This window comes from Penicillium robsamsonii, assembly GCF_028829455.1.
Source record: "Penicillium robsamsonii strain IBT 29466 chromosome Unknown utg000003l_segment0_segment0, whole genome shotgun sequence".
Lineage (NCBI taxonomy): Eukaryota > Fungi > Ascomycota > Eurotiomycetes > Eurotiales > Aspergillaceae > Penicillium > Penicillium robsamsonii.
Genome location: NW_026643221.1, coordinates 6,637,927 through 6,660,693, shown reverse-complemented (window position 1 = coordinate 6,660,693; position 22,767 = coordinate 6,637,927). Strand labels below are relative to the sequence as shown.

General features: G+C 49.7%; 10 protein-coding genes across 10 annotated transcripts; 6 read left to right on the top strand and 4 right to left on the bottom strand.

Moving 5' to 3' along the window:
* Positions 1-1,056: 1,056 nt before the first annotated feature.
* On the top strand, positions 1,057-1,862 carry N7447_007284 (presequence translocated-associated motor subunit PAM17; the record flags this gene model as incomplete). Its single annotated transcript, XM_057231546.1, has 2 exons — positions 1,057-1,611; positions 1,686-1,862. 2 exons carry the CDS (start codon positions 1,057-1,059, stop codon positions 1,860-1,862), a joined length of 732 nt encoding a protein of 243 aa, XP_057086636.1.
* Positions 1,863-2,246: 384 nt separating this feature from the next.
* Positions 2,247-3,374, bottom strand: N7447_007283 (enoyl-CoA hydratase/isomerase family protein; the record flags this gene model as incomplete). Its single annotated transcript, XM_057231545.1, has 4 exons — positions 2,247-2,397; positions 2,450-2,806; positions 2,883-2,993; positions 3,052-3,374. 4 exons carry the CDS (start codon positions 3,372-3,374, stop codon positions 2,247-2,249), a joined length of 942 nt encoding a protein of 313 aa, XP_057086635.1.
* Positions 3,375-3,993: 619 nt separating this feature from the next.
* Positions 3,994-6,664, bottom strand: N7447_007282 (Zn(II)2Cys6 transcription factor; the record flags this gene model as incomplete). The annotated part of the gene is made up of 5 exons (XM_057231544.1): positions 3,994-4,080; positions 4,142-5,103; positions 5,156-6,468; positions 6,523-6,549; positions 6,603-6,664. The coding sequence occupies 5 exons, from the start codon at positions 6,662-6,664 to the stop codon at positions 3,994-3,996; spliced, it is 2,451 nt and encodes an 816-aa protein (XP_057086634.1).
* Positions 6,665-7,705: 1,041 nt separating this feature from the next.
* N7447_007281 (androgen-induced gene 1 family protein) lies at positions 7,706-8,525 on the top strand (the record flags this gene model as incomplete). The annotated part of the gene is made up of 5 exons (XM_057231543.1): positions 7,706-7,728; positions 7,785-7,977; positions 8,025-8,076; positions 8,131-8,290; positions 8,339-8,525. The coding sequence occupies 5 exons, from the start codon at positions 7,706-7,708 to the stop codon at positions 8,523-8,525; spliced, it is 615 nt and encodes a 204-aa protein (XP_057086633.1).
* A 1,396-nt stretch (positions 8,526-9,921) lies between these two features.
* Positions 9,922-11,821, top strand: N7447_007280 (allantoate permease family MFS transporter; the record flags this gene model as incomplete). The annotated part of the gene is made up of 7 exons (XM_057231542.1): positions 9,922-10,062; positions 10,138-10,217; positions 10,282-10,462; positions 10,515-11,063; positions 11,120-11,136; positions 11,195-11,454; positions 11,523-11,821. 7 exons carry the CDS (start codon positions 9,922-9,924, stop codon positions 11,819-11,821), a joined length of 1,527 nt encoding a protein of 508 aa, XP_057086632.1.
* Positions 11,822-11,932: 111 nt separating this feature from the next.
* Positions 11,933-12,634, bottom strand: N7447_007279 (uncharacterized protein; the record flags this gene model as incomplete). Its single annotated transcript, XM_057231541.1, has 1 exon — positions 11,933-12,634. The coding sequence occupies one exon, from the start codon at positions 12,632-12,634 to the stop codon at positions 11,933-11,935; it is 702 nt and encodes a 233-aa protein (XP_057086631.1).
* A 1,214-nt stretch (positions 12,635-13,848) lies between these two features.
* Positions 13,849-14,735, top strand: N7447_007278 (uncharacterized protein; the record flags this gene model as incomplete). The annotated part of the gene is made up of 2 exons (XM_057231540.1): positions 13,849-14,315; positions 14,390-14,735. 2 exons carry the CDS (start codon positions 13,849-13,851, stop codon positions 14,733-14,735), a joined length of 813 nt encoding a protein of 270 aa, XP_057086630.1.
* A 407-nt stretch (positions 14,736-15,142) lies between these two features.
* Positions 15,143-17,161, bottom strand: N7447_007277 (WD40 repeat domain-containing peptidylprolyl isomerase; the record flags this gene model as incomplete). The annotated part of the gene is made up of 3 exons (XM_057231539.1): positions 15,143-16,578; positions 16,632-17,006; positions 17,089-17,161. 3 exons carry the CDS (start codon positions 17,159-17,161, stop codon positions 15,143-15,145), a joined length of 1,884 nt encoding a protein of 627 aa, XP_057086629.1.
* A 227-nt stretch (positions 17,162-17,388) lies between these two features.
* Positions 17,389-19,186, top strand: N7447_007276 (chaperonin-containing T-complex subunit CCT2; the record flags this gene model as incomplete). The annotated part of the gene is made up of 4 exons (XM_057231538.1): positions 17,389-17,391; positions 17,463-17,620; positions 17,694-19,068; positions 19,127-19,186. 4 exons carry the CDS (start codon positions 17,389-17,391, stop codon positions 19,184-19,186), a joined length of 1,596 nt encoding a protein of 531 aa, XP_057086628.1.
* A 1,204-nt stretch (positions 19,187-20,390) lies between these two features.
* On the top strand, positions 20,391-21,876 carry N7447_007275 (glycoside hydrolase family 76 protein; the record flags this gene model as incomplete). The annotated part of the gene is made up of 3 exons (XM_057231537.1): positions 20,391-20,481; positions 20,535-21,229; positions 21,283-21,876. The coding sequence occupies 3 exons, from the start codon at positions 20,391-20,393 to the stop codon at positions 21,874-21,876; spliced, it is 1,380 nt and encodes a 459-aa protein (XP_057086627.1).
* Positions 21,877-22,767: the final 891 nt, after the last annotated feature.

Sequence of the window (22,767 nt, the reverse complement as noted above, 5' to 3'; positions counted from 1 at the left end):
TTCATAGGCCAAAAGCAGACGGAACAAGAGCCCAAAGAACGGAATATCTTGTGAGATTCATCGGCCGCAGCTCAGCCAATTATCAATGGATCCCATCAACAAAGCCAGGCTACGCCAGCTGGTTCGAGTGATACGACCAGCGGAATGGCGGCAACCTAAACCATTAAATATGCGTACGTAGCTCCATTCTTATATGATTATCATATACACAACATTTCTGAACAACTCTCACTTTGCCCTCACTTCGCTGTCATGTATGCCCGTTACCCCAGCTACTTGAGATATCGACCACTATCTCACCTCTTCCCTCTTACAACCATCTCTCCCATAATCCCACTCTGAATTCTTTCGACTCCCAACTCTACAACGCATAACACCTTTCTCTTGCAAGCAGAACATTCTAAAATATCAAAAATAACGTCTCCCAAACGAAAGAAGGCCGAGAGCGAGGTCGCGATACCAACCCCAAAGGAGCCGAGCAAAGGCACAAAGGCTTGGATCAAGGACCATATCAGCGAACTAGACGACATCAACCTGGCTTATACACCTGAAGACAAAGAAAGCTAAAAAGAGATCATGGCTTGGCAACTCAAGGAGACCAAAAAACGGCTAACACACATTCATTACTCTAATTTACCCTGCCGTGATTTGCGACACTGCTGCTATGATCAGCCAAGTCACCGCACTGATTCCAGCTTCCGTCGAAGACCAAATATTTGTCCCTAAGAATACTTGACATACCAGGCCTCAGCTTGCTATAGATAGCTCATTGTGTTTTGGAGAATCAACTCTTTCTCTTCATCCTCCATTTCTCGCGTAGTACTCCTAGCTCAGCATACTCTCCATCTACTGCAAGTGTTTTGAAGTGCACCTTGATCGTTAAACGTATTCTCTAACATATCAGATCGTGATGATGTCGGTTGTCGCCTTTCTAACGTTGGAAGTCGCGGGCCCACTTGCTTATATAATCCGGCTCCACCTCCAGGGCTCCGATTCTCACTTCACCTCTGCAAGACTTGGAGTCTGCAATTAAACCAATTCCAATTCCTCACCAAAATGAACGCCAATCCTATCAGCATGTCCATCCGCACAGCCATGGTCCTTGGCCGACTAAACCCCGCCGCGCCCTCGCTCGCCGGCGCCCTCCGTCCTCTCCACCAGACCACTCCCCGTATGGCATCCAAGCAACTCACACGCCTTAGCTCCACGACAGCTCGCCCGGCCACCGCAACACTCAACCTAGACTCCCGGCCACATGCCAAGGCCGCATCGCCATCACCCATCGCTCTGCGCGCAAACTCGACCTCAGCACCTGCCAACAACGAAGTCAAGCTCGATTGGGACTCCTTCTTCAAGCTCCGCGCTTCCCGCCGCCGATACTCCCTTGTCTCCTCAGTTGCCAGCTCCGCCATCAGCACCAGTGTCGGCGTGCAGGTCCTGTCCGGTCAGGACCTTGAACACCTTGGTGCGACGGTTATGGGCCTCGATCCGTTCATCGTCCTGGGATTGGCGACCGCCGCGTGCGGTGCTATCGGATGGCTTCTTGGACCGGCTCTCGGAAATGGTATTTGGGGACTTGTGTACAGGAAGTACAAGCCATCTGTCAATACGGTGAGTAGTTGCAAAACAGGTGAATGGCGGTTTAGGTCTGATCTGTGCTAACGAGTTTTGTTTCCGTTGTGCAGAAAGAGAAGGAGTTCTTTGATCGCATTCGTCGCTTCCGTGTCGATCCCTCAACTAACTCGATCGCCAACCCCGTCCCTGATTACTATGGCGAGAAGATTGGCAGCGTGGCAGGCTACCGAAACTGGCTTAAGGACCAGAGGGCTTACAACCGCAAGCGCCGCAACTTCATTGCTTAGTTTCTTTCCCTCTCTCTCTTTTCCCTCTTGTGATATTGGAGTATTTCTTTTTTGTTTGTGTCAATATGGTTGAATCTCTTGGAGCTTCTGTTCAAACCCAATTCTGGTGACTTTCTTTTTTGTCCGGGCCGGTGTTCATTTTGTTACAATATCATTAGCGGTCTTGGTAGCTGGGGCATTTCAATGTATTGGGAGTGACCTTTTAACGCGGTTGATTTAGAGCTATTTTTTCGTGACATTTGTCAAGACTTGCATCCTTCGAATGGTCTTGTGTGCACTGAATGAAACCCGAAAGCGCTATCCTCAATCATCAAAATACATATTCTCCATGTTTTCAAAAAATACTAGCCTCGCTATTACCATTTCCAATGACAGGCTTTGGATTTACAGCTTCGCAGGCACTTTTACTTTAGGGTTCCGGCCAGTATCAACCTCCGTCCACCACGGCACATTCGGTGGCGGGCTATCATCAAGGTTAGCCTTGAAGTTCGGCTTCCGCTTCTCAAAGAATGCCGCAACACCCTCCTTCTGGTCCCTGTCTCATAGTAAGTATTTGCAACCAGGTTCTTGATATGGATTTCACGTACTCCGATCGAAACATATGGTTAATGACTTGCGATTCGATGAGATGAGCAGCCTCCGCCGACCCTGTATCGCGCCACAGAAGCGCCCGGTTGAGGTACGACGAAGCCGGGCTCACATTCTCCGCAATCTCAGTGGCTAGCTCCAGAGCGCGCGGCAGGACCTGCGATGGGTCGGAGATGATCTCATTGAAAAGGTCGCCGAAGTGCTTAGATGTAGGCGGGAAGACTCCTCCCGTGCTGACGAGATAGCTGGCGTTTGAGTGACCGACGAGGCGGGGGAGGAAGTATGAGGAGCATGACTCCAGGACTATACCTCGGCGGGCGAAGACGAATCCGTATTTGCCTTTTTCATAGCCAATTCTAGAAGGACAAGGGATACGCACGTTAACAAAAAAGACTCTGGCAGATGCATGTTCTCTGGATACGATTGACATACCGGATAATCGCTGGAAGAGCCATAGTCATCCCCACACCAACGGCTGAGCCTTGCATTGCTACAATTGTTGGCTTGCGGCATCTATGGATGGCCAGTGCGACTCGTCCACCACTGGGTTGGGTTTCTTAGCGAGAGTATACAGCGAGCTATCGGGTGGACGTTCTCTTACCCGTCACGATGGTCCGCCATCCTATCATTACCACCACTGAAACCAATATCAAGGTCTGCACCCGCACAGAACGTCTTTCCCGCGCCCGTCAAAACGACAACTTTCACGCGCTCGTCGACATCGAACATGGGGAAGAGCTTCTCGAAGTCTAGGACCATTTGCCCCGTGAATGCATTATGTTTAGCAGGACGATTCAACGTTACAATGACAACTGGGGTGACTGCTGGGGCGCCCCGGGGGTAATGAGAGACGACAACATGGCCGGTTGTTTTAACGTTTTCGTAAGAAGACGGAAGCTCGATGGGGCTGGGATCGAAGATCATGATGGATGCTGGGAAGTATACAATTTCTGTTCAAGTGGATATAGTTCCTGTGTCTAAATCCTCACTCCTATATACCATCTCTCGGTTATATTCATAATCTAAACAACCTACATCATAAGCGGCCTCGGCTGGACTGGCTTGGCGTGGAAAAGCTGGGGGATCAGCGACCCCGCTGCGGAGTCGTGGTTATTGATATTTATAGTCCGTCCAATATATCGGAATATTAGAATTAGCTATAAAGATATATACATATAAGTTATAACTAATTAATCCGTGCAACTTGGAATGTTGGCCTGTGTAATGCAAATGCTGGTAGAATAGACATGATTAAGTTTGCCGACAAGCAGAAGATAGGAACTATGGGTAATAGGTGGAAGGTGGAGTGGATGACAAGAGGATATAAATAGTGGAAGAGAAGGACGAACCTGACACGCCAAAGGGCAAACCTTTTAAGGGCATCGCGCGACACCTCGGCTTAGAAGGCGAGAGAGACCCTTCATACTATATACCGCTCTATCCTAACTCAGACCATCGCCAGACATCGTGAGCACCTGGTATCTTTAAATTAAGGCTGGCAGGATCGCCCAATTTGAAAGTTCAAACCGAGAAAGCACCAACACTAACCTAAGAACTGACCGCTAGCCAGGGCAATCCAAGGCAGGTCTTTATCCCAGCAGTGTTGCATCAACTGACGTGCATTTTGAATCTAGTGAACAAACCGTCAGCGAATCTCTTCAAATGAACCTTAGGCCAGTATAGAAGCGTACCTGTTTCATGCCCGAGCTCTCTAACACAAAGAACCGGTCCAAAATCTTCTCTTTTTGAACTGAATCTCTGGATTCACAACCAGCCGTGAAGAGTGGGAACAAGGAGCATACTTCAGTGGCTGCACCAGGGCGCATGCGTCCAAGAGCGTCAATGAGCTTGCGCAGGGCCTTTTTCACCGGAAGCGAGTCAGGCGGAGACCCAAGAATACGCCGATGAAGATGCAGGATACCGGCAAACCGGAAGGCTTCCTCGATGGCTATCATGTCCAAGGACTCGAGACCATGATGGTGTTCCGGGATAGTATGAGGACCTTCGCTGATATCGTCGTCGATATCAACAAGTAAGGATTGCCCTTCCAGGGCCATTTCCGCAGATGCCTGCCAGTCACGTCGGAAGTTACCCATTTCGTCGAAGCGTTGATTGTCAGCTTCCTGCACCAGCCGTGCAAGACGGATCAGAAATACTCCTGTGCGGGGAGTGAACCCCGTGAAGCAGTCAACGCCGAACTCATCATGACCGCCGGGCGCGGAGCAAGCTGTTAAGATGGAGTGGTAGACCATTAGTGGAGGACCGGCTTCGCGACATGACAAAGATCCTATCGTGTCGAGATAGCCCAGCCAACGGGCGAAGAGCGCCCCAATCCTGTTCCCAGGCCGCGCAAGGCTCTCGCTCCGTGCAAGGAATAAATCGCGAGCAAGCTTGAGGTGAGCTTTCCAGGTGATCGGCACTTCAAATGTTCCTGGGGAAACAATCTTTAAGGACAACAGCATAATGGCCGTAGCCAAGTGACTGTCGGTGATGTCTTCATTTGATGACTCCAATGCCATACGTAAGGTTGGAAAAACATTGCTGACCCAATGAGCGATTCGATTGGCGGGCTCCGGATGACCTAGGTATCGAGCACGATGACTAGCGGAGTATGCAAGTAGCAAGTTTAGGAGATTGGAATCGCCGATTGCCACTGTTTGGTCAGCTCTCTGAAAGACAACAGAACATAGAGGAATACAACTCACTTGATGGCAAGACCGATATAAACGGATTGTTATCGCAGTTGTGGGGGACTAGCATTCGAGCAGTGTGATTCAGGAAATGATGGAAGTACATCAAATTGATGGGGTTCTCCAGCAGCGATGACGGAAGCGGAGACAAGTATCTCGGAACATTGATGGGCACCGGGGAAGCATAATAGCCACTACAGAACTGGACCTGGGGTTCGGGGTCACGCTGAGAGGCTTTTGACTGTGCAGGTTCCTCGTTGCGCCACCGAGAACTGATCAAATCCAACGCATAGTTGATGTCTATGGCAGCATGGTCGTTGTTGAAAGTCAAATCCTGATCAGGGCGCCCGGAGTCCAATCCATAATTGTCCGTCACATTATTCAGATATGTTTGCCAGTTGTTCTGGGCCATTGAAGACTCGTGGGATGCCTGATCAGGTTCATGGTTGCTCTCTCCCACAACCTGATGATCTGAACTCAATTCGTTGTGATAGTCATGTACAGAGATAATGTTGCTGGGGGCCTCGTGGAGCCTCAGAGACGAGGTTGCATCGCTTTCAGCGATCGACACTCGGTGTGCATCGAAAAGCATGGAGGATAGGCCGCCAGGATCCTGCGGGCTGTGTGAGGATCTGCTTTGCTCTGTCCCAGACCCTGTGCCAAGATGCATGCCCTGGTCATCGTGTGACTCTTGAGAAAGATGCCTTTCATCACGAGAGTGGAAGATAGATGGACCCGGGCTGTGGTTGTAAGCATCTACAGAGTGGCGCAGGTAAGAAACTGGCTGCGACACCGGATTCGTGTGAAATGCAAAGGCAGATAGTGATCTGAGACCGGATGCCTGATCCATCGAACCAAGATATGATGGAGGATCAAAACTCTGTCCAAATTGATACTGTAATAAAGGCGCCGAGGATGCGGATGTTGTCAATGGATGAGTTTGTTCCGCCCAAGTTGCGGAGAACCGAGACTGTAATTGATCCGGTGGTGTCACTCCTTCGGAGCCTGAGAGCCTGGGGGATTCGAAAAGGGCCACTGGTGCTGTTGTACACGGAGATACTGATCGTGGTGAAGTCAAGTCCCCGGGATGAATGTCGACAAATCCATCTGTAGGGTTGCTCGTTGGTGTGGGGAACGAAATCGGGCTCAGATCGTTGAGAGTGAATGAATCTGAAAATCCAATTACAGCTCCCCCATACCCACTAGATTGTGAATTCGGCGAGTCAATTGATATGCGTTTCGTCCTTCCTCCCCAGTTCAGACGGACACTATAGTCGCAAGGGTCGCCTTGTCGCTGGCAATTCAGACATGCTGGTTTCTCTTCGCCACTACAAGAATAATTGTTAGTTACATGAGTATCATGCAGGGATTGTGTTTCTCACCATTTTACCTTGCGTGCTTTGCATGGCCTAGTGCGATTGTTAGTCTTGGCAAAGCTTGAGTTGAGATTTTAGTAACGCACCAACATCCTTTACGGCTTCGACGCTTTGGTTCTGGTGCACCGGGCCTTCTAGGTCGAGGCATTTCACGTCAGAGGGCGTCTGGTCGAGTATCGATGCCTGTAAAGAGGGCACAGAGACAATTCAAGATAACAGAGGCTCGAAATAGCCAAGGATCACTATGTATTGTCCCGCCATACAGATTCGGTCGTTTCAAGTGTGTATTAGTCCAATCCAGGCTTCTTACGCTGAAAGCAGGTCAGAGTTGGCACGCTTTCTACGTTTCGATCCTCGTTGACCCCAAGTAGCGACGAAGCGATAATCGACCAGACACCCACACCTAGTATACAAGCACATCGAGGTATGGGAGGGAGATGTGCCAGAAACGATTCGAGTCCCACTGCCCTTCAGCAATGGGAGGGCAAACAAAGCTGATAAATGACCAGGGTAGTGTCAATCTTGATAACCTCGGATACGAAATAAGATGTCAAATAGAAGATTTCTCTGTTAAGTACCGGTTTATCCACTAGACAGCGGATTGAACTCACTGTGCAGACAAAGAGCAAAAACTCATAGCAAAAGTCATGCAAAGAAGAAAGTTGTCTCTGGCAGACTAAAAGTGTGGGGAAGCACATGGCCGTGATAAGGAAGCGATGAATCAGCCGGGTTATGTTATAATCCGAGATACCCCCTGCCCAAGTGGAGCCTGGCCCGGCAAACCGCGGGAAGCCGGCATTTCCCGAGTAGAGCCGTTTAGCCCCGACTGTCACGTGAGCTATCCCGATAACGTCATAGCTTCTTCCTTGGATGCACATTGGTTCTCTCAAGCGCTTAGGTAGCATTCCCGGTGTTACTTTCTAACGTATTTGGAGTATCTTACAGTCCTTTATTCATAACCTGATATGGCCAATTCTCTCGTCGATAGGCACCCACTTCAGTGGATGGCAAGCCCTTCACGGGGCTTGTCAGCCTTGGTTCATGTACCGTGGTCCTTTCACTTGTTATATTGGTCCAGCACTAACGGGTTGTTTGCCAGTTGGTCGGACTTTCGAGCTTTCTGTGGTCATTCAAATAGTATGGGCCCTTCAAGCTACACCTTTTGAGACATTGCTGATATGGCTGAAGCATGCACGAAAACCCCAACCAAGCGTAAGCGTCCGTCTAGTTTTGATATTGGGGACCGAGCTAAACTTTAAATTTCACAGTAATCAAGCATATGGTTGGCATTTTCAATTCCTGACCGTGATTGGCCTGTCGTTGTCAACACTCACTTTCGCGGTTGCACTACTAGCAGATATTACCTCGTCGCGGCGACTGTTCCTGGTCAAAAACATCCTATCAGTATGCAGTGCCCCCCTTGAGGTTGTTATCAGTGTCTTGTACTGGGGTCTTCGTATAGTAAGTAATTCAATGCTAAAGTCGACGTTTATCTAATCCACATATAGATTGATGAGCGTTTGGTGATCCCCCCGGACATCTTTATCCCTGTTCATGCCGGTATGTCTATTAGAAATGCATTTGTTCGAGATAACCTTAATGACACAGTTACAGACATCAGCTTCCACGCCACACCGTCCGTGGTGATGCTGATTGACCTGCTGCTCCTGTCTCCACCGTGGACAATCACTGCGCTCCCGGCACTAGCATTGTCTGGTACCATCGCCTTCGGCTACTGGTTCTGGATTGAGCAATGCTTCTCCCAGAATGGATGGTTCGTATATGATCCAGCACTTCCGGCGTCACTCTCTAATTAGTCTAGGTACCCATATCCTATCTTCGAAGCACTACCCACGTCAGGCCGTATTGGCCTATTCACTCTTAGTGCTGTTGTGATGGCAATGAGCACCATTACACTCAAGTGGCTCCATGGACGCGTCAATGGGTTTGGTAACCCTATGAAGCCAGAATCCCGTTCAGGTGATATCAAGCGAAAGAACGGGCTTTAGTCAGGGGCCATGTTAAAACAATACTGCCAGCTTGATTGGGCTAAATTGGCTGTTGTATCGTATAGGAGACGGGTTTTAATCCTGGGGTAGCCTCGGCAAAGAAAAATGGGCGCATTGCACTAAGCATAAGCGTGTTGGTTATGGCTTTTTTTTTTTCTGGGTACATCCATGAATTTCAGGGTCTCCATCATAACTACATTTATGTTTTAGAATATCTCACATATTATTCTGGCTTATAATACTAACAGGATCCACATTAAACCCAAGATGCAATAAGCAAATCATCGCGGGGGTTCCCGAAAAATTTCACGACTAATACCCTGCCAAGAGCTCACCGGCGCAGGTGGGCTATGAGATGCCCGATCCCTGAACAGTTAGTGATTTCAACCTAGCGTTTGTTTCGCGAGGCGCCTATCGCGAGTCATGATACCTCAATTGGGCCCCAGATCATAGTAATTTAATCGTGGGCTCACACAACTGGTCATGTGCGATCCCCGGATTATAGTAATTTAATCGTGGGCTAACACAACTTGGTCATGTGCGGTCATCACCCCGGGTCATTAAAGCCGGCCCTGTCTGTGCATTGAATGCGGGGCTTAGCGTGCAAGAGAAAAACCAAGGGACTTCAAATCCGCGTACTATGAGTGGCTGACTATTCGCCCAAATTCTTCGGGGCTACGGAGCAGGTCATCATCTGTCCCATAGTCAATGTCTAGATCGGGCATATTAACCGCCACACTCTCACTAGCTTCGGGCTTATGACAGTATTTGCTCGGTCTGACACCAATTTGCTATCGGCCGAGAGCACATAGGACGTTAAGCAAAGCCGAGGGTCTCAGGTCAATCCTAAGCGGGCCGTTGTGGACTCGGCCAAGCATACATTCGAGATGGGGACGGGAAAATCTTGGGGTTGTGGAGCTCCGGGGTATGGGGATACCCTAATTCCCCAGACGCCCAGACTCGTCGTAGTTTCTCGCATTCCCAAATTCAGGAGAGCCTCAAAAATTGAATCGAATTGCCTACAATGATGTTAGCTCTTTTTTTTTCTAAATCTCGCTTCTACGGGATTTTTCTGTACTGCATGCCGACCGTATCTTCAACCACTCAATTCTGTGCTGATCATCCCGGGGCCCCAGCAATCAGATCCAAGCTAATGCTGCAACCCCTGCACACGGGGTATAGAATGTGGCAATCATGCCGTTCATTGGACCCTAGCGAGTAGTCTCGCATCATCTGTCAGATACGAGCGTAGTGTCTTTGCCCCTCATTAGTGCTGAGTGGCTTGTTTATTTTTTTTGCTCAGTCTCCCTTGCTCTACTTAAGAAACTCGCAGGTCGGCGAACAGCGATCGCAGATTTCAAAGAATTCGTTCTGCTGATCTGCTTGATCTTGCATTATGACTTCTGATTCCTTTGAGAAACCAACTGACTCTCGGTCAGAAGACCCTGAGGGAATTCTCGATGCTAAGGATCCCCTTGCTGCAGCTGGATTTGAGGATCCCGATGCAGGAAAGACTGCTGAAGAAAGGGCGGAGATTGTGAGTTATCTTTGACTCTGCGTGACTTAATGATCCTTTGCAGAGACAGCAACTAATTACGCGACATATCTATAGGATCGTAAGCTACTATGGCAACTCGATTTGCGCCTCGTGCCATGGCTCAGTCTACTTTATCTTGTTTCGTTCCTTGATCGGTAAGCAAAAGAACAACCAATCACTTCCGATGAAATATCGCAAACTAATCTAACCTCGTTCAAGGACAAATATCGGCAACGCAAAACTTGTCGGTCTTCAAACAGACCTGCACATGACCAATGCCCAATACAATGCAACACTCACTATCTTTTTCGTCTCATACTCAGTCTTCGAGCCCCTGACTAACGTCCTGCTCAAGCGGTTGCGGCCGAGTATCTTTATCCCACTTATCATGATGGCATGGGTATGTGAAGCACTCCATTGCTCTTATATAATACTCTTCTAATTGATTCTAGGGCCTTTGCATGACCTTCATGGGCTTCGTGAAAAATTACCACGGACTAATGGCTGTCCGTTGGTTTTTGGGTCTATCCGAAGCCGGTCTATTCCCCGGAGTAGGCTATTTCCTCTCGTGCTGGTATAAACGCTCAGAATTTGGCGTGCGAATGGCCATCTTCTTCTCCGCAGCCGCGCTCGCAGGTTCCTTTGGTGGCCTACTAGCAGCAGCAATTGCGAAGATGGACGGCGTGGCCGGTAAGCCAGGCTGGTCTTGGATTTTCATTCTGGAAGGTCTTCTTACGTTCGTAATTGGCGTTGCCTCGTTTTGGTGTGTCTACGATTTCCCTGACAAGGCGCGATTCTTGTCGGAAATCGATCGCAAGCGCGTTCTTAGGAGACTCGCTGTGGATCAGCAGTCGAGTGCTGAGCATGAGGAGTTTAAGATGGATTACCTTTGGGCTAGTCTGAAGGATTGGAAGACTTATACTGGAATGATGATCTATATGGGGGCTGATGGGTCGCTTTATGCGTTTTCGCTTTTCGTCCCTACTATCATCAGTGAACTAGTGAGTTGTCAGATCGCGAGATTGCAGATTTTGGAGCTAACATGACTTTTTTTTAGGGTAAATACTGGCCTTGGTTGTTGCATTCGGCATATTGAAGCTATTTACTAACTTGCTGCTTCTATAGGTTATAGCTCGATTCGTGCACAGTTGTTGAGTGTACCGCCATATGCCGCCGCCGCCGTCATGACAGTGACAGTTGGCTTTATTGCAGATCGTACAAGGCAGCGTGGTCTTTGCAATATGGCTGTCTCGATCCTCGGTATGGTAGGTTTCTCTATGCTACTCGGCTGTGAGTCTGCCAGCGCCCGCTACGCAGGAACCTTCCTCGGGGCCATGGGCATTTACCCAGCCATTGCGAACACGATTTCGTGGACCAGTAACAACACCGAAGGTAAATTCCACCCTAGATTCCACTTGTATCTAATACATAAATCCAAGACTAACTCGATTGCTGTCTAGGTGTATACAAACGAGGTGTCTCCCTCGGATTTATCATCGGCTGGGGAAATCTCAACGGCATCGTCTCATCTAACATCTACCGCGCGGCGGATAAGCCAAGATACTACCCCGGTCACGGAGTAGTACTCGGCTACCTCGTCTTGTTCCAATTTGGTGGATCCGTATTGCAGTACCTCCTGCTGCGCCGTGAGAACAGCAAGCGCAGACGCGGTGAACGCGACCACTGGATGCAGGGCTTGGCCCAGAACCAGATCGAGTTGCTGGGTGACAAGAGACCGGATTTCATTTATACACTGTGAGCAGTGAGATGGCCGGATAAGGTGGGAAGGGGAAGCCACATCAAGATAATGTGAATAAATGAACATGCACGATCATGATTCTAATGGACAATTCCACGTTTCGTAAGGTGTTTAACGGAACGGGGGCTGTAGGCTCGTACGAGAAGAAATCGCAGGGGTAGGATCCTTAAATCCCATCTCATGCCCCTTCTCATACCGATTAACAATCTCCTGCCCCTTCTTCGGCCCACGTACAACATGTCGACTAGCCCAACTAAGTACCTCCCCGGTCTCCGGTGCAATACGGAACGCATAGGCCGTGCGATACATATCATTGATACAGAGGTGGTTACCCCTGGCATTGAGCACAGTAGTCTCATTGCCGGTCGAGACAGCGGGCGGCATAGGCGGCGCGACGAATTCCTCTGCATCCTTCTGCACAGACCCGGACTCCGACTCTAGCGAGCCAGAACCCGAATCAAAGTCGAAGTCGTGGAATAGGTAGTCTGCTTCTTCTGGGCCCGGCGCGACTTTGACGAACCAGACGCTGACGCGTCCGCTATCGTTGCCTAGGCGCCATATGTATTTCTTTGTCCATCGTAGGCCCGGCTGTAAGGCGCCTACACCGACATTGCTAGGTATCTCGCCTTCTTCGCAGTATAGCCAGTCGCGATCGGGGGTTGCGGTTGGGGGTTGTGCGGTGAACGTTGCGGTTCCGCGGAGCTCGCCGTTTAGGTCGAGGGGGTTGTCACTCCGGAGAGTTCGGGTTAGGCTCCAGCGGGTGTTGCCGAGGGAGGTTATTAGGGTCGAGAGGAGTTGGCGGGAGGGAGCCATAATGAAGGTGTTGGAGGAGGGAATGTGGGGGAGAGGAATAGGTGGAGTTATCCAATCATCTCGGACTCCTCAAGTCCCGGAGATTAGTTAGCTTTTTCGCAGTAGAGTCAACTGGCCAATTAACCCGTCAATACCTGGGCTAAACTAAAGATGTTTTCTTACCTTCTGTCCACGGGATTGAAAAGTATGCCCTTCATGTGTAGGCGAAGAACTCGATATTCCCCGAGGTCTATGGAAAATAATGAAACCTGATTTTGATATGTCGTATATCAGATTTTATACTAATAAATTTCATACAAAGGACACGTCGTTTGGTCGATACGAACCAAATCATCGAATCTGACGGCGCTGGGACCTTCCAAGGTTGGACCATAAGCGTGGCGGAATTTAATTGAATTTGCACCGTAAAAAACGAGATATGAGATAATATCATAATGTGTTCTATCTTCCAAAATTCAGATCTATATTATACTCCATATAAGGGTGCCTATATAATCTTAGAATCTCCACTTCAAAAGAGATTGAAACAGATCCATCTCCTTATTCCAACTGTCGCGACTGCCGATCGTGGGCCCTCGTTTGGAGTTGATGAATGGGAGAAGTTACTCCGTACAGGTAAATTCTGCGAAAAGAGAATAAAGGTTCTCCATACATATATCGATGTGATGTACGGAGTATATATAAAGTACTCTGTATAATATCCCTAGCTCCTTGCATGGGAAAAGCATTGATCTTCAGCCAAGGCAGTAGTTGAATCAAAAATAGCCATAAAACGTGGGACTCGGGTCAATCATTTACTGCATTCAGCGATGTCAGTGCCGGATAGAAGATGACCTTAGGACCTAGATGAAAATCAGAAGAGAAGGGAAATCCCCTCCGTTTGCGGAGATTAAAAAGACGGATGCGATCATAGTCAGGCACCGATACTACTAAACATTATAAGGTAATTAAAATGAAATTAAAAACTAGTCAGATCACTCGGTAGGGCCAGTTAAAAAAAAGAGAAAAAAAAAGCAAAAAGACCGAAAAGACCGAAAAGACTGTATCCGGCATCGTTCGGCCCTGACTAGACCCAAAACTCTCTCGTCTCTTTTCTGCTCTTTCGACTCCCCTTCTCTTTAACCTACTGGCAACTATGGACTGAGAAATCCTATACAGACATCAAATCGAGCCTCAGGGCCCATTCCGACATTCGCTCCAAAACATCTCTCACCATGTCACTCACTACGCGCCTCTCAGTCCTTCTCACCCTTATCGCCCTCACAATCTCAGCCCTAGCCGCCGACAGCATCCTCCCCACATCCGCCTCCAGTAAATTCCCGCAATGCGGCCTGGCCTGCACCACCCTGACAACCGCGCAGACGTCCTGCCAAGCAGGCGACGCCTCAACCTGGACCTCATGCTTCTGCCAGTCGGCCCTGCTGACCGGCCTTAAATCCTCCGGCAGCATCTGCTCCTCCTGCGCCGCCGCCGACCAAGCCACTCTCTCAACCTGGTACAACAACTACTGCAACTCCGGTGGCAAGGATACGTCCGACACCGACACTGCGGCCGACACCGGGGCTACAACAACCCAAACCGCAGCCCAACCAGCCTCTACACCTGATACCTCGAAATCCGAATCTGGCTCCAGCGCAAATACGAACAAAACCCCCGCCGCTACAGAGAAGAAGGAGTCATGGTACGTTTGATCCCAACACGGCGCAAATCGGTCATCCCAACACGCATCCAGATCGCTAACTAGATTCCCTTCAGGTGGAGTTCCCACTACCGCTGGGTCATTATGGTCATCGTGCTAGCCATCGGATTCAGCATCATCGCCGTCCTCGGCGTATGGTTCAAGCGTCGATACGAAGCGAAACGGCCACATCTGTACGGCGGAGGCAGCAGCGGTATGCTGACAACTTCCCCGCCCGCTCCGCGCGATGCCGCCTGGGGTCCGGGCCCGGCACCGCTGCCTGTGCGCGGCCTTGCTGCCGACTCTCTCGCTAGTAGCTCGCGCTCTACCGTGGCCAAGACTAGCAGTCCTGTTCCTGGGACTCGGACACGATTGACCAAGATCGAGCAGGGCTCTGGGGATGTGGAGATTCGGCAGGTTTAAGGCTGGATTCGTCTGGTTCTTGGGTTTCTTATGTTTATTTTCTTTTATTTGCAATGCGCTACTTCTATACCATACTACCTGGCTATGGTTGCATTTCTTGGTGTTTGGTACGGATAATGGGCTTCACGCTGTGCGCTGTTTCTCTTATTGTTGGGTTTCCCCTTTCTCTCTTTATCATTCCTTTCCTTGTTCTATGGGGCCAAAGACCCAATGTATGGCAGAATGATTGCTTCTGACGACTACGTCCATTCTCTTTTTACGATATTCGCCAAATTTCTTTTTTTTTTTTTTTTTTTTCAAAGTGTCTGATCAAGTGACAGAGTACATAGTACAACGCGTGCGCGCATTTCATGATTCCTTATACACATATTTTGTAATACATCTAGATTCCATTCGGGGTTGATATATCACGAGATGCTAATACTCACAATCTTAATATCAACTTCTGGTTTCTCCTTATGCGTCCGCACATTCTCAATCTTGTGCACGACATCCAAGCCCTGTACCGCACGTCCAAACACAGTATGCTTATTATCCAACCATGGCGTCTTCTCCGTGGTAATGAAGAACTGACTAGCATTTGTGTTGGGGCCAGCGTTGGCCATCGATAGCGTATAGGGCTTATCGTGTTTGAGAACGGAGAACTCGTCTGCGAATTCCCCGCCCCAGATAGACTCTCCACCCGTCCCGTCGCCTTGTGGGTCGCCACCTTGGATCATGAATTTGCGGATCACACGGTGGAAGATCGTGTTATTGTAATAGCCATTCCGGGCGTGCGTGACAAAGTTCTCCACGGCCTTTGGCGCAGCCGAGGGATACAGGCGCAGGTGGATGTCACCAAACGTTGTGTGCAGGATTGCAGCAGTGCCGGTCTCGGCGGCTTTGGTAACTGCCGTACCAGTGCTGGCTGTGGCCTGGGTTGGCTTCTCATTTTGGACATCGCGGGCGGATTTCGAGATCTCTGTTTCGTTCGTGAACATGTAGAAGCGCACCTTGGCAAAGCCAGTGCTGAAGAGAATCGGGTCCCGTTCTTCGGCTTCCTGGAGGAGCGGGTTGCTACTGGCTGCCATTGACACGGTCACAACGCCTTTGCGTTGCGGTTGTCCTTGGTATAATGCAAGGTTGAGGGATCGGAATGGCTCCTCGCGGCCGTAGACGCGGACTACCCGGTTTGTGTAGGTGTTGATGCATTTCACGCCGTAGAGGGAGCCGTAGAGGAGGAAGTGGCCGGATTCATCGAAACAGACATTCACTTTGCTGCGGGTTGCTTCGCCTTCGAGTTCACGCTCGACGGCTAGGCGGCGTCCGAATTCTACTTCGTCAAGCTCGTATGGTGCTGTCCCCGCCTGCTGCATCTCCGTGATAGTGGTTATTGATTCGTCGTATGTGCGGTAAAGCTTCCCCGTTGCGAAGTCGAATACTCGGATTTGCCGATCTGGGAAGGAAACCGTGGCGAAATGTTCGCCGGACGGGGAGATTGTGATGGCTGTCGGGACGGATTTGGCTTTCTTAAATGCGAAGAGATTGGTTGACGATTTGAGGTCGAAGACGTTGTCGGGTTTCTCAAAAGATCCGTCTCCAGCTCTCCAGTATTCAATCATTCCTGATTCGTCGGCGGAGACGACGCAGTCGAAGGCGTTGTTGAATGCTAGTGAGACCACGGGGCTGCGGTGGATCGACTTCAATGTGTGCAATGGCTGGGGATTTTCGCCACGTCCGTCGAATACATGAATCGTATTACTTGACTCGTCTGTCACGGCTAGCAGGGGCAGCGAGGCCCCGCGCGGGTGTACCCAGCAAACACAGCGAGGCACAAAGTCCAGCGTATACATCGACAAGAGATCTACTAATGTCAGCAAGTAACTAAACCACAAGAGCCACACATTGTGAGCTTACCAAATGTAATAACATCAAAGATCTTCACTGTCTTGTCCACTCCCACTGTCGCGAAACTGCGGCCGTCGGCGCTGACAGTTACGCCGCGAATCTCGCCTGGGTGAGCAAGGAACTCCTTCACGAACTCAATGCCTTCCGCCATCTTCTTCCAAAACTTGACATATCCATCAACGGAGCAAGTGATCACAAAGTCGGTATAGGGCGCAACGGTCACGAATGATAATTGGTCCTTGTGCATAAGGGACTTGGAGTACCGCGCGGAGACTGGTAGCGCATTGATGTAGACTTTCTCGAAAGGCAGCTTGCGCCGCTTCTTCTTGGGGGCGACCTCCGAGGGCAGTGCTGGGCCGAAATCATCGTCGGAAGAGTCATCACCTAGCAATCGCAAAGAATTAATATCTACTACGTGCCATTCGAGGGAGCGGTCTGGATGGGTTCCATAATGCAGGGGACTCACTGTTCTCGGCTTCGACAGCAGAGTGAGGCCGCTTGTTCGCGGGAGCCTGAGCAAGTTCGCCAGAGTCAGCCATTGTCGCAATTGTAAGAAATAGAGTCAATTCCAGCGAACGGGATCGTCACGACAAAGGAAACGTCTAGAGACATCGCGGGCGGTGATGCAGTGCAGCCAATCACAAGCTCGGGCCAATCGTGCCGCAACTTTTCTCCTTTCCCACCCCACTGTTGACAGGAGAAGTTGATTCAACCTTTCCAGCAAGACATTTGATCTTTGGTCGATTGCCTTATTTAGCTGGTCATCATGGTATGTTATCCCAAAGTCGACCCGCGGGAGCGTGGAAAATATATGCACTGGCTCACCTCTGCCCCTCCTAGGCATCCTTCGGCAATCCCACACAGATCTTTGGTGACGATGTCATTGAAGAGAAGGGCGAGAACGCCCGTCTCTCGGCCTTTGTCGGTGCTATCGCCGTCGGAGACCTCGTGAAGAGTACCCTTGGTCCCAAGGGAATGGACAAGATCCTACAATCTGCGTACGTGGGGGGGTTATCGATAATCCTATGTGCTGATATAACCCCGGAAATACTGACATTGGTGTTCTCACAGATCCACAGGAGATATCCTGGTGACGAACGACGGTGCTACGATTCTTAAGTCCATCGCCTTGGATAACGCTGCTGCTAAGGTTTTGGTCAACATCTCCAAGGTTCAGGACGATGAGGTGGGTGATGGAACCACATCAGTCACCGTTTTGGCTGCCGAGTTGCTGCGCGAGGCCGAACAACTTGTTGCCAAGAAGATTCACCCCCAGACTATTATCGAGGGTTACCGGATAGCCAGCAAGGCTGCCCTCGCCGCTCTCGAGGCTACCGCGGTCGACCGCAGCCAGGACCCCGAGGCTTTCCGCAAGGACCTGCACGCCATTGCCCGCACAACACTTAGCTCGAAGGTTCTGTCCCAAGACCGGGACCAATTCGCCAAGCTGGCCTGTGAGGCCGTTCTGCGTCTCCAGGGATCCACCGATCTTTCTCACATTCAGATTATCAAGAAGGCCGGTGGAAAGCTGAGCGATTCATACCTCGATGAGGGTTTCATTATGGACAAAAAGGTCGGTGTCAACCAGCCCAAGCGGTTGGAGAACGCCAAGATCCTTGTTGCCAACACAGCAATGGACACAGATAAGGTCAAGATTTTCGGTGCACGGGTCAAGGTAGAGTCGACCGGCAAGCTTGCTGAGTTGGAGAAGGCAGAGCGCGAGAAGATGCGCCAAAAGGTCGAGCGTATCAAGGCTCACGGTATCAACTGCTTCGTTAACCGTCAGCTCATCTACAACTGGCCCGAGCAGCTGTTCACCGAGGCCGGTATCATGTCCATCGAGCATGCCGATTTCGACGGCATTGAGCGCCTGGCTCTTGTTACCGGTGGTGAAATTGCCTCCACCTTTGACCACCCCGACCAGGTCAAGCTCGGTGGGTGTGATCTGATCGAGGAGGTCATCATTGGTGAGGATACCCTGATCAAGTTCTCCGGTGTGGCCGCTGGTCAGGCCTGCACCATTGTGCTCCGCGGTGCCACCGAGCAGCTTCTCGATGAGGCCGAGCGTTCGCTCCACGATGCTCTTGCCGTCCTCTCCCAGACTGTCAAGGATCCCCGTGTCACACTTGGTGGTGGCTGCGCCGAGATGGTGATGTCCAAGGCCGTGGAACAGGCCGCTCAAAACACGACTGGCAAGAAGCAGCTTGCTGTCGACTCCTTCGCTCACGCTTTGAAGCAGCTGCCTACCATTCTGGCTGATAATGCCGGTCTGGATTCTAGCGATCTCGTGACTCGCCTGCGCTCGGCCATCAACAACGGTATGACCAGCTCTGGTCTTGACCTGTTGACGCCCGGTGGTGGTATTGCGGATATGCGTGAGCTTGGTGTGGTGGAGGCTTATAAGTTGAAGAAGGCGGTGGTTTCGTCTGCCTCAGAGGCAGCCGAGGTATGTATATCACTGTTTCTTATCCTTGATACTGGAACACACGCTGACTCTCTTTTAGCTTCTCCTGCGGGTGGACAACATCATCCGTTCGGCTCCCCGCCAACGCAACCGGATGTAATGGACACGATTGTGATGACATGGATGAATTCATCTCTGTACTCTTTCTACAAAGGGACTAAAAAATGTGCAATAGAAGTTCAACTAAGTACATGATCTATCCATCTAGCCATTTGTGTAATTTGTGTAGTAGATATCCGGTGCACTATGAGCTGCACCCTGTGGTATCGGTTACCTCAGACATAGCTCATCGCCTCCTGGTAATTCCAAGTCTCTCGTTAATGTCCTAGGTGCACATATTCTTCAACATTCTTCTGGGGTCTAGTTCCTCAGGCAAAAAGATCGGATGCCAAGACCGATTTATAACTAGATCTTGCATCAGTTATTCAAGTCCTACATCATTTTCATCGCAGAACTTAAATTTGTGGATTTTTATGATCCGGATATGCCCCATTCTAATGCGTGGCATCATTAAAACCCTAAATATAATAGGGGATATGTGAATACAAACCTGGAAAGGCCGTAAATAGTTAAGCTAATAACTGTGAGACCCTGTGTACCTGAATCATGAGGCACTAACTCCCAAAGCGGAAGGCTCAAAGCGGATGCTGACGCCCAGGTGAGTTTAAAAGCTTGGTATCAAGCCAAGGCGTAGCCAAGGCAGCAGCATAGACCTATTCTAGGTATATGTTTCTGATTATGTCTTATAGTCTCTTCACATTCATCGTATATAGCAACAGGGATACTACATGTGCTCTTGGATTTTTCCTTTCCCGTGGGTCATAAAGTGGGTGATAGACCAGATCGGCATTGCCTGGACAGTTTATCTACATACATACTTTCTATGTAAATATAAGAGGTACCTTGACAAGGTATATTAGGCACACTGGGGCAATATCAAGGGGTGGCTTAGCGCTAGGCTTAATGTTTCATTTTTCCTAATGCAGGACCAGATTTGCCGCCAGGGACTGAGTCTAACCGTCATCGCTTTAATTTTTAGGGGTAGACCAGCAAATCTACCAATTCCACCATAATCCAACCTTGGAATAATCCAATACTGAAGGGAATAAATGTGTATGAGTAAATAGAGAATATAATAAAGGTTAATAGAATTGCAACATTCTTAGACGGAGACGTACCTGGAACTGCGGTACTGTAACCGGGTACCCCGAGCCCCGTCACCTTTTACCCTTTACATCCTCCCTCTTTCGCTCTACACAACTCCCTTATGCCACTGGCCTTTACGCTCGTTTGAGATTTCACACATGATTTTGTCCAAGTGGCTGGCCACTCTACTGGGCGGCGCATTTGCCGTCCAGGGTGCCCTTGCTATCGAATTGAATATTGATGACGAGAGTATGTTTCCACCCCTCGATCATATTCATTTGCTAATTCAGTGTTTCTCTCAGGCTCCCTTAAAAATGCGGCCAAAACGGTCGCCACCAGAATGATGAAATTCTACGACTCTCGCGAATCCAAAAACATCCCCGGTAAACTCGATGGCACTTGGTGGGAGGGCGGTTCCATGTTTATGACCCTTATTCTGTACTGGTTCGTGACCGGCGACAACCAGTTCAACCCCGCCATTCAGGAAGGAATGTACTTCCAGAAGGGCGACGACAATTTCTTCCCCAGCAACTACAGTCAGTACCTGGGAAACGACGATCAAGTCTTCTGGGGTCTCGCTGCTATTACCGCCGCGGAATTCAACTACCCCGAACAAGAGGGCCAACCCTCCTGGGTATCTCTCGCACAGGGTGTCTTCAACACCCAGTACCCCCGCTGGGATACGAGCAGCTGCCACGGTGGTATGCGCTGGCAGATTTGGCCGTATCAGGACGGTTACCTGACGAAGAACGCGATTTCGAATGGAGGACTGTTCCAACTTTCGGCCCGCCTCGCCCTCTACACCGGAAACAAGACATATGCCGACTGGGCTGAGCGCATTTGGGATTGGAGTGCTACGACCCCGCTGCTCAAGCAAAAGAACTGGAACATCGCCGACACTACTACCTGCGACACGCAGTGCACGGATCATGGCGATTTCCAATGGACCTACAACTATGCCACCTATATCAGTGGTGCTGCCTACATGCACAACTACGTATGTCCTCATGTTCTGTTGCGCAATGTGGGTTGATACTAACTTCGGACTAGACTAATGGTACTGAAACGAAATGGAAAGAGGGTGTTGAGGGTCTCATCAAGACCTCTCAGCAGTTCTACCCAACCACAGGATTCAATGGAGCCGGCGGCCAAATTCTATCGGATATCACCTGCGAACCCCTCGGCAACTGCGATCGCAACCAGATCACCTTCAAGTCTTATTTCTCCAACTGGCTTGGAATGTTGACTACGATCGTCCCCGGTACCTACGACCTAATCTTCCCTCAGCTGAGAACCTCGGCCCAGGCCGCTGCAAAACAATGCTCAGGTGGTGACGACGGTGATTTATGTGGTATTCGCTGGTACAAGCAAGCCGTTTGGGACGGAAGCAAAGGTCTGGAGCAACAGATGGCTGTATTGGGTGTTCTGTCTGCCAATCTCATCCCCTTCGCGAACAAGGCGCCACTGACTGCAGAATCGGGTGGAACCTCCAAGAGTAACCCGAACGCCGGCACCAATTCCACGAGCAAAGTCCCCGTGTTGAACACCATCGGTACTGGTGACCGTGCAGGTGCGGGCATCCTGACTGTCATCTTCGTCAGCGGTTGGGCTATTGCTGTGACCTGGATGATCCGTGGTGGTTAAGGTCGTTTCCCGTTTAATATCTACCTATTATCTTTCTTGGGATCATACGTGATTCTCTTTTTTATGTTTTATAATCCTTTTCTCTCCACATGCTTCTGTAGCCACATCCTTCTACACTTGTATCTATCTTGATTTTTTTGTGTCCTTTGTCTCTTTTTTGCCCCCCTTCACTGGCACTTCCAGCGTGTACTGCACGAGAAAGGGGTTGCGGCGTTGGATGTGCTAATTTGATCTACATGGTATTTTTTTCAAGAAAAAAATACAAGAAAAAAATACTTGGTGATAATGGATTTTTTTTCTTTGATACCTGTGTATATTAGTGTGGCTCCCCCTTGATTGGTACCCCCTGACGGAGTGCCTGACCCACCATGAAAGGCTGGGGGTTCAAAGAGATATATCCACTAAGACTCGGTCAAGACCATGGGATGACGGTGTAACGTGAGAGAATCTAGCTGACTGTGTTTATAAACATCTGGATACACATGTAAGCTACATGTAAGCTACATGTAAAATATATGCGAACTTCCTATTAAGGGATATGATATAACATTCTCGAATGTTCTTATTGTTCTAGGCTACGCTCTATTCAGTGTAGACCAAAAAGGCGTGCGTGGACAAAAGTACCATACCTCGTTGTTACGGCTGTGGAGGGATTAAACTCGTACCAGCCAGTAACATACACGTGTATTACACACAATCTCTCTGCCTGCATACTCTCCAATCTCTCCCTTTTAATCTCTTCAACGCATAACATTCTCACCTCTTCGTGCATTATTACTAGACTATAGGTGAATTTCCTATCATCTTCCGTTCCGAACATTTGTGGGTTGGGGGATGATCCGCAACCCGGATTTTCGACTCGCTCCACACTGCCACTCGACCCGTTAAACC